Source organism: Gopherus flavomarginatus, chromosome 2, assembly GCF_025201925.1.
Source record: "Gopherus flavomarginatus isolate rGopFla2 chromosome 2, rGopFla2.mat.asm, whole genome shotgun sequence".
Classification (NCBI taxonomy): Eukaryota; Metazoa; Chordata; order Testudines; family Testudinidae; genus Gopherus; species Gopherus flavomarginatus.
This window is the reverse complement of record NC_066618.1, coordinates 243,532,984-243,547,726: the sequence shown is the minus strand read 5'-3', so window position 1 is coordinate 243,547,726 and position 14,743 is coordinate 243,532,984. Positions and strand designations below refer to the sequence as shown.

The 14,743-nt window shown below is 41.4% G+C and overlaps 1 protein-coding gene across 3 annotated transcripts in view; it reads left to right on the top strand.

Moving 5' to 3' along the window:
* Positions 1 to 14,743, top strand: part of JPH1 (junctophilin 1) — a 124,275-nt gene that overhangs the window by 92,144 nt on the left and 17,388 nt on the right. For 2 of the 3 annotated variants that reach the window (XM_050940902.1, XM_050940901.1), the window contains exon 4: positions 11,686 to 12,347. In XM_050940902.1, coding sequence (XP_050796859.1) covers positions 11,686 to 12,347 — 662 coding nt within the window. Of the gene's footprint in view, positions 1 to 11,685; positions 12,438 to 14,743 lie in introns of those variants that run through there. The other variant, XM_050940900.1, reaches the window with a different exon arrangement.

Genomic DNA, 14,743 nt, shown 5'->3' with positions numbered 1-14,743 from the left:
CAGTCCTGGTTAGTAAAGGGATACTTAGGAAAACAAAGTGCCTTCAGGAAGCAGTGTTGGTGATTCAAGACGTTCCATTCTTTCCTCTGAAACAATGAACTAATATCCCAGCGTGGTGATGTAGAGAAATGTACTACTCACAGTGCCATCTTTCATTAGGATGACCAGATGTCCAGATTTTATAGGGACAATCCCGATATTCGGAGCTTTTTTTTTTAGATAGGCGCCTATTACCCCCCACCTTCTGTCCTGATTTTTCACATTTTCTATCTGGTAACCCTATCTTTCATATCAGATCCAAATCCAGGCACGGTGTTTCCAAATGGAGCTCCATAGATGTAGGGGCCTGTCATTGCAGGATTAGGCCCTAATTTACAGTACAGATATTCACATGAGTTCAAAATGTGCTGTTTACACAAACCTTCCTCCTGCTCTCCTTTAGACATTTGCTAGGATAGTCATAGAGGGTATGTCTGCATTCCAATTATAAACCTGTGGCTGGCCCATGCCAGCTGACTTGGACTAAGAGACTGTTTAATTGCAGCATAGACGGAGCCCAGGCTCTAGGAACCTGCAAAATGGGTGGGTCCCCAAGCTCAGGCTCCATGCGGAGCCTGAATGTCTACACTGCAGTTAAGCAGCCCCTTAGCCTAAGCCCTGTGAGCCTGAGTCAGCTGGCACAGTCCAGCTGCGGGTGTCTAATTGCAGTGTAGATGTACCCAAAAAGAAAACAAAAGAGGCACAAACACTGTTGTCACGTAAGTGTTTATTGATAGCCATTTGAGAGATTCACTATTCTACTATTTACACCATCAGATCAAGTCCCTTAATACATATTGTCCATCTTGTAAATATGTACTTGGAAATTTTTTGAAAACATTGCTTTTAAGGTTTATTTTGAATAATGAGAAATTAGGGTCTTTTTTAACTAATTTGAAAACAGTTACAGATATTGCATGCAAAAATCCTGCCTAAATACTGTACTTAATTAAGTGAATGATAGGGAGACTTGTGCTTAAGGTAGCTTTGCAGGAATTGATGGGAGGATTTGATGTTGCATTAAACAGTTGAGAAATGCTACCTTTCAAAGTTTTCGCTGTTGGATAAACTTGTTTACCATGCTATTTGAGTTGCAAGTTCATGATGTTGCACACAGCCTGGACCATTTTATGCAAGTTCTCCTACATTTTTGACACCCTTATACTTTCTCCAGCAAGTCAGGTAATGCTTGGATGGAGTTTTAACCTTTGTAATACGTTCCTACAGTTTGTGAGTTAAATGTCATGTTATGTTATGCTAACAAAGTCATTTCCGTTTTATAATGCATTTATCTCTGAAAGGCAGGAGGTTTAGAAGTGCAGCAGCCAATCTCCAATCCATGTCAACAGTTTATCCCCAGCATGTCAACAGCAGAGCAGAATAAATGACAGACTTGGGAACTGACCTTGTCCAGGCCTGTACATGGCCTGTAACTAAGTGACTAAGCACTTTTGGAGTTTGGCTAGAAGCAGGTCAAATTGTGTGTTTGATTGTAAGATTGGAAGAGGCCCCATCTTGTTCACAGATGTCATGGGAGAGTTAAGCACCAGTAGAGGTTTTGACAGAATTAGGCATTGTAGCAAAATTACTTGGAATTTGTTTGTAGTGCACTGTGATATTGGTTCTATAAAGAAATAAAACAAGCATTTCAGAGGGCTAACGATGTACTATATTTTTTAAGCATAATGAATACATGGCTTTTTGCACATGAGGTACATAGTAACTAAGGCCTGCAGCAGTTAAAAATTAAAGTAGCCTCTCTTACTTTATGAGAGCGGGAGAGGTGAATTTGAGACTGCTTTAGAGCCAAATGGTTGTCCTCAGACATATTTGTGCATCATGACATTTACATCACACCATGATGACATGGCATTGTTGGATTATAGCACAATCTGCCATGGCACATCATCATGTTATGTCATACTGACCTCAAAAGATATTTTGGCTCACCTCTGAAGTTGCATGCCCTGTCCAGTCACAACAATTCCACATACAACAATCAGATCTGGAGGATACCCTGAAGAATGTTCAAAGGCCAGGGCAGAGCTATTGGAAGGCACTGGCATCACTATTGCCTCCGATGTGGAGCGGGGAGGAAGAGTAATGATAAAAGCAGCAGCACAGTTAGCCAGAGCCTTTGAATCCCAAATCTAGGGAGAAAGTAGTTTCAGCTTGAAGAATTTGTGTTTGGGGGCGAGGGACGGTTGTGGAAGTGCACCAGGGCATAATGGGTTTGCTCAGGCAATAAACTCGGATGCTGCAGAGCATTACTGACCTGCGTCCCCAGAGATCCAGGATTCAGCAGCCTTTCCAATCATTGGAGAACTCCATGGTCGGTGCTTCCTAGGCCCTTGTCATGGTATAATCCCCCACTCTGAACCTTAGCGTCCAAAAGATGGGGTACCAGCATGAATTCCTCTAAGCTCAATTACCAGCTTAGTACTTGTAGCGCTGCCACCAACCAGGAATTCCAGTGCCTGGTACACTCTGGTCCCCCCCAAAACCTTGCCCGGGGACCCCCCAGACCCTCTGGATCTTACCACAAGGAAAGTAAACCCTTTTCCCCACCATTGCCTCTCCCAGGCTTCCCCTCCCTGGGTTACCCTGGAAGATCACTGTGATTCAAACTCCTTGAATCTTAAAACAGAGAGGAAAGGGCACCTTCCCCCCTCCTTCTCTCTTCCCCTCCCAGATTCTCCCTGAGAGAGACAGTAATCCTAACACAGAGAGAAATTAGCCTCTCTCTCCCCCTTCCCTCCTTTCTCCCCACCAATTCCCTGGTGAATCCAGACCCAGTCCCCTGGGGTCTCACCAGAATAAAAAAACAATCAGGTTCTTAAACAAGAAACTTTTAATTAAAGAGAGAAAAACAGTAAAAATTATCTCTGTAAATTTAAAAAATGGAATAGGTACAGGGTCTTTCAGCTATAGGCACTGGGAATACCCTCCCAGCCTAAGTATACAAGTACAAATTAAAATCTTTTCAGCCTAATACACATTTGAACGCCTTCCAACCAAATACACATTTGCAAATAAAGAAAACAAACATAAGCCTAACTCGCCTTATCTACCTCGTACTCACTAGTCTGAACTTATAAGAGCCTGTATCGGAGAGATTGGAGAGAAACCTGGTTGCACGTCTGATCCCTTGAGCCCCCAGAGTGAACAACAACCAAACACTAACAGCACAGCACAAAAACTTCCCTCCCTCAAGATTTGAAAGTATCCTGTCCTCTGATTGGTCCTCTGGTCAGGTGACAGCCAGGCTCACTGTCCTTGTTAACCCTTTCCAGGCAAAAGAGATATGAAGCACTTTTGTTCTATTAACTCTTACTTATCTGTTTATGACAGGCCTCCTGTTGACAGCCATCTCTGCCTTGCTGCGATCTGTCCCCTTCTTTGACTCAGCCCCATACACATTTCGTAAAAGATCAGACAACATTACTGTGGCTGACTGTTAAAGGTTCTTTTAAGGCCTTCCTCACCCACACAGCTCCACAGTTGGCTCTTCTAATAGCCTTGGGTTTTGGCTGTTGAAATTCACCAGACAGCCTGACCACTTCATCCCTTCACTGTGACAGTAGCTTTTCCGCCTTCACCTCACAGATACTATGCAGTACACAATATGCAGCTATAACCAGGGGCATGTTTGCCTTGCTGAGTTCCAGTCTACTGAGTAAACAGCACTGGCATCTCTTCAATGTATCAAAAGTACATTCAACTGTCTTTCTGTATCTGCTGAGCCAGTAGTTGAAATTTTCTTTGGTGCTGGGCAGGTGGCCACTGTAAACCTTCATGAGCCATGGGAGTAAGGGGTAGGCTGGGCCCCTCAGAATAGCTATTGCTATTTCAGTATTGTCAAAGAGTCCCCGGGCGATGCTCTGGAACTGCTCCCCACAAAGCCAGTCAGGACTCTGGGGAGCCTCCTCTCCCTTGGAGCAGACTTGTTCAGGGCAAGAAGCTCACACGTCTTCACCTCCTGGGTCTCTCCTTGGAGCATTCAGCATCCTCTGCCCCTCCGTGCGCTTCCCACAGCGAGCCTGCCCCAGCAGGGTCCTGGGGAAGCCACAGGGTCCTGCACCCCCACTTCGCAGTCAGATGTGACTCTCAGCCAGCCAGTAAAACAGGTTTATTCGATGACAGGAACAGGGTCTAAAACAGAGCTTGTAGGTACCGCGAGCCGGACCCCTCAGCCGGGTCCATTCTGGGGGGCAGTGAGCCAGACCCCCACGTCTGCACTTCGCTCCTCATCCCCAGCCTGCTCCAGCCTCCAAAACCCCCTCCAGCCCCTCCTCTCTGCTCAGCCCCTTTCCCGGGCCAGGAGGTCACCTGATCTCTTTGTCTCCAACACCTTCAGTTGACACCTTTGCAGAGGAGGGGCCCAGGCCATCAGTTGCTAGGAGACAGAGTGCCAGGCATTTAGGTGCACTGGCCCTTTGCTCTGTAGCAATCACACACCCTTATTCCACCACCTAGATACTTAAGAACTGCACAGGGGACACTGAGGCACCAACACAGTATTCAGAGAAAACATTAAGAACATTCCCAGTTCGCCACAAGTATCACCAATGGTAATCTGGCAGTCGGGAAAGAATGTCCCTGCTTAACCATGGAAAGTATCTCTTTCTGTTGATGTACTCTGTGGCAAAGTGGACTGGCACCAGCATAGTGATATGGGTGCATCTACCAACCCACAGCAATTCAGGAACCCCTGTGTTGTAAATCCATCCATACGTCCTTTATATTACCCAGGGTCACAGTCCTATGTAGCAGGAGACGCTTAATGACCTTATCCACAAGGATGACAATGGCCCCCATTGTGGATTTTCCAACTCTAAGCTGATTGCCCACTACAGATAGCAGTCCAGCGATGCAAGCTTTGCATGGTTGCCACTTGCTTCTCACTGACAATGCAGCTGTCATTTTCATGTCCCTATGCTGGAGGTCTGGGTGAGCTTAGCTCACAGATCCAGAAATGTGATCTTTTGCATCCAAAAGTTCTGCAGTCACTTCTCGTCATTGCAAATGTACATTATGCTGCAATTACACCAATCAGTGCTCATTTTTTGAGACCAGAAGCAGAAGTCCACTGTGTGGAGCTGCTCCTTGAACACCAGCAACAACCTGGCATTTTTTCCCATCATCAGCCCGTTTCTGCACTTGAATATCTCTTTACAATCCCAGTTATAATAGTAGTTGCTCAGGTTCTGCAAATACCAGAGAATTGTGCATTCTGTATTAGCAACGTTCATGAGAATTGTGCTGAAATGTTCAGAGTCCATGCTTCTGCCAAAGAGATGACAGAGACTGAAAAGCAGCATGCAGAACTATGTGAGTTTTGCAACCAGCATGAAAGTTGTGAGCTGTGGAAAACATTATGGAATGAAGAAAGTGGCATGGTAGGAATTTGACCCCAGCTCCCAGAAATTGCTGGGTGAATCATTGGTATTTCACAAAGCATGGCAAAATGTCCCGCACGGCATTGTATCAGATGGCAGCACAGGACAAACTCGGATACTTACCCCTGGTGCACCATATTTTACATGGATGTAAGCACTTGTGATGAGTACATGCAGCACCAAAGCACGCACTGATGTATGCATGGACCCAAGCAATGTACAGGGGTCATCAGCTGTACACCAGAGTAACTTGCATTGACCAAACTTTGTAGCATAGACGTGGCTTTTTGTCTTTTAATTTGCCTATCTGGGCGAACTTATTGACCCTGAGACATCTCAATGCTAGAGCTAGCAAGTAGGAAAAATATATTATTGCCAGGCAGGCAAGGACAATTTAAAAATCCAATCCAGAGAAGTAAAGCTTAATGACTTCCTGGGCACACTGCTGATTGGCACTTAAAAATCCTGGGTATACTAACTAACCAGCCAGAGGTTGAAAATGCAAATCAGCTTCTGACCTCAGGTTCGTTGTAAACAGCACTGAATGCTGTGTCATCAACTATCCCTTTCCTTTCAAATCCCAGCTGAAATTGTATTCTAAACCTTTGCCTAGACCATGCATTTCTCCCTCCTTCTGCTATTATTCATTTTTACACTACACATTGTATGAACCATGTTCTCAAGTTCAGTTATTATGAAAGATGCTGTACAAGTGAAGTTGTACTGTTTCTATAACGACTGACTTGACTGTGTTACTCAAAACTTGCTCAGAGCTTGTACAAACTTAGTCTGACTGTTTGTATCATATGAACAAGATGGAACATGCTACTGAGTAGATTGTGTTATTTTGTCATTTTTTTGTACAATTGAGTTCACTGAAAGGTGCTAGATCTACAGTGTTCCCCATCAAAACGCCTCAGGTATGACCAGGAATGGGAAACCATCTTTAGGAGTTAGAAGAATACTTTAGTGCTAGATCCTGCAAGGTGTTTACTATTTGAAGGATTGAGTCTGCAATTCCATTCAGTTCTTGGTCACTGTACAGATACTGCCAGCAAATCTCACCGAACATAAATAAATCCACAACCACAGTAAGTGGTAATGTGGACAAAACTGTCCACTGACCCCAGCAATTCATTTTACATATGCCTCTAAACAGCCATCCGTTGACATGTGCTACCTAGCAGTGGAAAAGCTCTTTTTTCGTGTAATTTAACCTTTAGAAATAGTAAAATAAAACAGGAGGTACCAAAGACTTTAATTATAGCTCTTCCTCCCTCCACATACATCCACAATGAAATATAATAAAAAATCCTGTCTTTCTAAAGTTTACTGAATACAGTTATTTTCACCCTAGTGCTGACTCACTGAAATACTTAGTTTAAGAGACTGATGAAGGATTATTTTTATTTCCTTCCCCCACAGTTATCATCCTGACTTCTGAGAATTGCTTACCTATAAAGGTCCTACCCTGCAAGTCTCTAACGTGAGAAAGTCTTGCTGAAGTCTATAAGCATTCTCTATGTTGGGGACCTGCAGGATAGGGACCCTCTAATAATACATCTTTGAGTTCAGGTTGAAGTCAGACTTCAGTCATAAATATTCAGTAGCATATAAAATAATTCTCACTGACAGCACAGATATTGTTGGCAGCTATAGTGTTACAGAAAAACATTGATCTCCTCACAGGATAATGAAGTCACAGGATTTTCACTAACGTATTCCTCATACAGTGAACAGCAATCAATAGTTGTCATACACTGTTCAAAAAAGATCATTCCGTTTTTTAAACAACTAGAGCTTCAGCTTTCGCTACAACCAGTGTGCTCTTGCTTTGCTCCACCATACAACACAGTAAAGACCTGTGTATTTACCTGATCATTATTTAGTATTTCTGTCTTCCAGACCAGAATGAATGTAGTAATTACTGTTTAATACACTAAATGTAACTCTCAATTAATCCACAGTGGTATGACATATCAATGTATCTATGTTTTGTTTCTGAGGGCCAAGCTGGAAAATGCGCTTTTAGTTATTCAGACATTGGACTGGGATTCAGGAGATGCAAGTTCAATTCCTGTTCTGCCCAAGACACTCTTTGTGACCTTGGACTATCACTTAGCCCATGATATAGCAAAGCTCTTGAACACAGTTCCCTTGACAACTGACTGTTGAGTTCAGTGGGACTATTCAGTTCAGCATGTGCTTAAGTACTTTGCTAAACTGGGGCCATGCTCTCTCTGTTCCTCAGTTCCTCATCTGTAAAATGGGGATTTGATATTTCTTTTTGCTGCCTTTTTTCTGTCTTATATAGGATTGTAAGCTCTTCAGTCTCTCTCTTACTGTGGATACGGCCATTACTTAGCACAGTGAGGGACCAATCTTGGCTGTGCACCTTAAGCATGGATGTAATACAAATATTAGCAATAAATTCTTCACTTAGGCACTGCCCTGACTTCAGCAAGCAATGGGTCTGATAATGTCATCATTACACCTCAGACAGTTTGGGGTGAGGATTGGAACCATGTTCTGGGAGCATTGTGTGGACATCTCAGGGCAGAATTTAGCCTTAATACAATATAACTACACTTATTATCATTAAAGTGAACAGAAATGTCCTTCATTACCTAGGAATTAAATCTACTGGGTCCAAAAGCAACTATCATTATTATTAGTTAATCAGTTATATAGAAATAAAATAAGTTAGGAGATGTTACATAATTACGCACTCCAGTTTAAAAGATAGGAATAGGTATATGCTTGATAATTACCACTGAAATGCTCTGAAATCGAATTATGTACTGTCATCATGTACTGTACTTTGAATGACATAAGATTCTGTATAGAGAGAGTTTCCATCTTTTCTTTGTCTACAAAACTCTGCTTATATAAAATTGCACCATTTTAATTCTTCCATGCTAAGTTTCTCCAGGTTTTAAAGTGGTGCTTTTTTTCTAGAAAATTATTTGTACAGTGCTTCTCTTTGAACAGGACCTTTAAATATTTTTTAAATTTAATATAAGTCTATACAGCAGGAAAGACTGAGCAATGTTTACTGTATATACAGGTGTGTTTTGTTTGTCATGCTTTAGATTCCCTTCTCTACTGAAGAGCAAACACAGCTCAAAACTAGTCTCTAGAGTAAGCAGTACATGAATCTTTATATTTTAGTCACCATTCTTCCTATTAGTCTCTTAGGTAATGCCAAATGACTCTCAAACCAGCATTTCTGCATACAGCATGCAATGATAATACTACTATGTAGTTTTGTAGACCTCCCACCCAAACGATTTAAGGATAAAATATTAAGGATTGTGGCTGGGCCTGCGTAGGAATATAAGTAGAGAAAAAGGACACAAGGAGCCTATCTTGTGCAGGGAGCCAGCCACGTTAGGAGTAGAGTGTTCGTTAGCGCTGTTGGTAAGGCTAGCCTCCAGAAGGGAAGCTAAAAGGGGTGGGCTGAGAGCAGAGACCCAGACCCACTTCCTTCAACACCAGCAAGTGGAGTTGGTCTAATAGGGGAGAATGCATGTTTCACCCTTCAAAAAGTTGGTAGAGCTTCTTATACAGCATGTTCTTACCTACAGGTCTAATAGGCATCTGACTTATTCATCTGGACTCCAAATGCTGCATGACCCAGCTCAGCTATCACTGTTTGGCCTGGGGCTCTCAATGTTTTGCATACTGGGATACCCACCTCTCCATTTAATCATAGAGAAAAACCCTCTTTTCATATTCACCAGACTGAGAACCCAAGATCCCTAGCCCTAATGAGTTATGTTTCAGGCAGTAACTCCTAAGAGGAAGCACATTCATAGACATAGTTAAGAGTGCCCAGTTGGAAAGATTTTACTGGTGCTAACAGGATTTCCCATTTTAAAACAGGGAATAGCTCCAGAACAAGGGAGATATTTTCAAGCAGGTGAGTCAGTTGCGCCCACTAAATTATCCCTTTTGACAGGCGGGCAAACTGAGGCAAAGAAAAGTTGTGACTTACCCAAGGACACTCAGGAATAGAAGTAGAACTCCCAAGAGATTAGGATGTAGTGTATTCATTCTCTAAGAGCAACTGAAGGTGTACTATTACACTAGCAGAATAGGTAATTTAAAAATAATATATTGTCATGTAAACCATCAAACTGTTACCTGGTTTATGTGTTAGCATGCACAGCTGAACCAGAAGATGAACTTGTTCACAATGAAGACGCTATATCACAATAAACACTGCTATTTTCCAGTTGAGACAAAAAGGCAGAGACTTGATTAGGCCAGGATTTTTCTATCATCAAAAATGAGTCATTTGTACTAATTACCTTTCGTAAAGAGAAGAATTGCCTTTAGAGCTGGCAACAAATTATATATATATATTTTCATTATCTCTCTTCAGATATAGAAATAAATATAACAAAATACCATACATGCTCACTAATGAGGCTGGGAGATTCACTGCAAGATACTGAATTTTGGATATTTAGTAAAAAGGGTTCAGATCATGCCTGTGAAGCACAGAAGCCCTGAACTGCAGGAGGAATCATGCTTCAGGGAAACTAAATTCATCCCTGTCCACGCTTATGCACACGGGAAGGCTACATAAAACTCTATGGGGTGCACCCTGCCCGCCCCCCTCCAGCGTTATCCCCTCTTCCAGGCTAATGAGGAGGCAGGAGCAGGGCCATGGCCTTGGCCCCATCTCCTCTGCCTCCTTGGGGTTCTCCATATCCCAAGGGAGTAGGGATGGAGAAGTCCCTGGGCTCCCTGGAGTTCAGAGACTACAACTTTGCCAGGCCCCAACATGAGCTGTCCCTCCTTTTAAGCCCCTTACACTCCCCTTTTATTTCAAAGCTGAGTAAAAGACGAAGCAGAATGTTGCTGTTAGTGAACAAAGGCAACAGAGAAACCAAGATCCTGCATTACAGAGTGTGCTTTATTACTCTTCCAATTACATTTTAGCTTTAACTAGCTGTGAATAATGCATCATAGAATATTGCTAAATGTAATACTGCCAACTCTTGTGATTTTTGTGATAGTTAGTGTTTCATTAAAGTCAGCTTCTGGAATCAAGCAATTATGTGACAATCTCCACTCTTTGTTTGTTTGTTTAAAGAATATTTCTAGCCTTCCTGGTTGTGGAGAAAAGCTTGGAAATGTGACTAGAGTATGTCCTAAGAGCTAAAAAGGAGGCCAAGAAAACAATTAGCTTTTAAAAAAAAACTCATTACTATTAAAACATTGTTATGATTTTTGAACCATTGAAGACACTACTGTAAATGTAATGAAGTATATTTTGTACAAATAATGAAAAACTAATAATAAGACCTTACTACAGATCAGTATTAAAACTTTAAGAGGGAGAGAGACCATCAATTTGTATTTGTGTGTTTGGAAGTCTGTACTTCACTGAGTTTCTGTTGCACAGGGACACAGCCTTTTAGTGACAACTAATTCCCAGATCTCAGCAGCAACAGTTACAATATTCTTTACCAGATGCTGTTATTGTAAAGGATTAGAAAGCACCACTAAACTCAGATAAGGGGGGGGGGGGTGCGTGTGCGTGTGTGTGTGTGTGTGTGTGTGTGTGTGTGTGTGTGTGTGTGAGAATAAGAGGAGCTAGGTGAAATTTCTGAGTAAGAGCCCAGATCTACTCTGCAATGAAGACGTACCCAACGACAGAGACAATGCAATCCCTCACACGAATACCCACTCATAATCAAACCAGAAAACTGATAAAAGATTCAAGCTCAGTCTCCTATAGGCTATTAAGGCATAAGGAGAGACATTGCCTCCTAAGTATTTAACAACCAAAATAACAATCAGGTATCATGATGATGAGGGCCATGTATGATATATAGACAAAAATGAGCAATTAGAGGAAAAAATGGCAGTTGTATGCATGAGACAAATAAAAACTTAGCCACTTGGGGGTGAGATTCAGAAAGGTATTTAGGCACTTAACTCCCATTGATTTCAGTGGTCTCATTTGGAGACATTTTATATGTCCCTTTGCAAGATTGAAGGCAAAGTGATCAAACCAATAGTGAAAAGGCCAAATTATTGCCAAGCAGAGAGGAAAAGGTGCAGCAACTTTAATTAGCAAATGCATTGTAATATACAGTCCAGAAATGAGTGAGTTTTTGTTTTCCCTCTTAATTTCAGCTTTGTCCCAGATCCATAGCCACAGCGTGGCAGATTTGGCATCTGGCCCTATTCTTGTTTTAATGAGATAAGATTTTGTTATACTGTTTTTCAGGCCCTGATTATATCAAACAAAGATTTCAAGAAAGTGTGGAGGTAAAAGAAAACCCTGAAGAAAAGGTTCAAGAAAAAACACCTTCCCCCAAAGAGTCTCCTCATTTTTATCGAAAAGGCACCACGCCTCCTGGGACACCTGAAGTAAGCCCAAAGCACAGTTCTCCTCTTCCATCTGAGCCTTCCCCTACCAAACAATTGAAAAGACAAAACTCCAGCTCAAAGGCGAGACTCACTCCAGAAAAAAAGAGTTTAGCTAGTGAGACTGTAACAGCCGTGGTCAACAAGCCTCTATATTCAAAAGTACCTGTGAAGGAGGAGATAGCAGTGAAACATCAGCCAAAGTTTTCAGCCCACCACAATCCCATCAGCACAGAGAATGGGGAACTGCATGGTCATTACCATGGCTACTACGTAAAAATGAATCCAATGCTGCTTCCACATGAGCTCAGGGAGGAGGATGAAGATGTCAACCCATCACCTTCAGCACTCACACGGATACCAACTCCACAGAAGCCAAGTCCTGCCATATCTGTGACTAATCCAGATGCCAAAGAAAGCAAATCTGATACAAAAGTAAAGAAACCTGAACTTGCTGCACCAAAGAATTCTGCTAATAATGAGTCCCATTCTTCAGCAGAGAAAGAAGTGGAAATCCATTCGGTAAGTACTATTGGCAGCCCCTTCCCCTTCACTGCTTCTCTGCCTGCTACATCTCAACTTTGCAGTCTATGTCCAGGCAAAACTCGCTGACTTCCATAGCAGTTTAATCTAGTGTATGGACTGCTGGATAACACCCAATGGGAGCAAGGAACTGAGGTTCCTTACCTCACTGTTGCCTTTCTTAAAAATATGAAAGGGACAGATAGTAGCCAGAATATTGACAGCAGCAGTTCTTAGAATAAATTCTTGTGTATTGATGTAACAGCAAGATCCTTACACACACAAATGTGTTGGTGTTTTTTATGTATTCACCTCAAACCAATATGTTTTCCTTATTGGATATTTTGGCAGTGGTGGTTACACTGTTAGGCTGATGCCAGAATCTAACAATTTCTAAATGTATACCCAAAAAATTATGCAGTAGCTTCCAAAAATCCAATGTTATGAGTGTAACAAACACTTTTCCCCATTAATTGTTAAAGTGCCAGTGGGATTTACTGAAGACTGTCATTGAAAGGTTTATAGCTTCCATGTAGCTTTGCTGTAAACCTACATATAAACATTATCAGCACAGGGAGAGGTAATTTCCAAATGCAGAGGGCTGCTGCTGAATAGTTAACAATGAATTACTGGGCAACCATTAAAAAAATTATATGTAGTATCACATCAGGCATGTATGTTTTTATAATTTCAGCTTCAGAATCAACTTAACAGATCAACTTCATCACCCAGGTAACTCCCTTGAGCTAAGGGTTACCCTGTAAATTGATATGAATGTTTGAGGCTAAATCTATGTCAGTGTATCAAACAGGCCTTAAATACCCAGTGATGTGATAAGACTTTAATAAAGTCCTGATTACAGATTCTTATTAAATATCAGCTACAAAGGTTATATTTCAGCCTCTTGGAGGTATGTCTACACTGCAAAGAAAAACCCGCAGCTGGCCCATGCCAGCCAACTCGGGCTTATGAGGCTCAGGCTGCGGGGCTGTTTCTTTGTTGTGTAGACTTCTGAGCTCAGGCTGGAGGCTGGGCTCTGGGACCCTTCCACTCCATGGGATCCCGGAGCCTGGGCTCCAGCCCGAGCCCAGAGATCTACACAGCAATGAAACAGTCCCGCAGCGCAAGCCCCATAAGTTAGTGTCGGCTAACGCAGCCAGCCACAGGTGTCTAGTTGCTGTGTAGATGTACTTTTAGTTCTAGCATCATCATCATTATGTTCCTATTACGCCTCTGGTGTTTAGGGCAGTGACAAAGCTCCTCCACTCCTGTCTGTTTCTGGCAAGTCTTTCAGTGGTTCCCCAGCTGTGCCCCAGGTTTTTCAGCTTGGTAAATACAGCAAATACAAAAATTTCATTTATACTTATATATATATATGTAAAAGACCTGATCCAAAGTCAGTGATTGTCCATTAAACAATCTAAACAGTTGCTTTATTTCCTAGGAAAATAAACTCCCAAAACAAGTACTTTAAAGTTTTATAATGTTCAGCTCTTATACTGCCATGGAAAATTTAGTTTTCCTCTGTATTTTTTTAACAGAAATTCTAGTTGGATTAATTTCATAAAATTGAAAGTGAAGACTGAAATTGTGTTTTTAGACCATTTTAGGCCTAGATATTCCATTACTAGATGTAAAAGGTACAATTGTCAATAATAATGCCAAAAAAGAAAAAACATTCAATAAACATTTTGTTTTGTATTTGAAAAAAACCAGATGATTAAGGCTGTCAATTAATCGCAGTTAACTCAAAAAAAAAATTGCAATTAAAAAAAGTAATTGCGATTAATCATACTGTTAAACAATAGAATACCAATTGAAATTTATTAAATATTTCTGGATGTTCTTCTACATTTTCAAATATATCCATTTCAGTTACAACATAGAATACAAAGTGTACAGTGCTCACATCATATTATCTTAGACTGCAAATATTTGCACTGTAAAAATGATAAACAAAAGAAACAGTATTTTTAAATTCACTTTATACAAGTACTAGTATAAGTGCAATCTCTTTATCATGCAAGTGCAATTTACAAATGTAGCTTTTTTACATAACTGCACTCAAAAACAAAACAATGTAAAACTTTAGAGCCTACAAGTCCACTTAGTCCTACTTCTTGTTCAGCCAATCACTAAGAGAAACAAGTTTGTTTACATTTACGAGAGATAATGCTGCACACTTCTTAATTACAATGTCACCTGATGTTTGCATAGCATTGTTGTAGCCAGCATCGCAAGATATTTATATGCCAGATGAACTAAAGATTCATATGCCTCTTCATGCTTCGGCCATCATTCCTAAGGACATGCTTCCATGCTGATGATGCTTGTTAAAAAAATGCGTTAATTAAATTGTGACTGAACTCCTTGGGGGAGAATTGTATGTCCCCTGC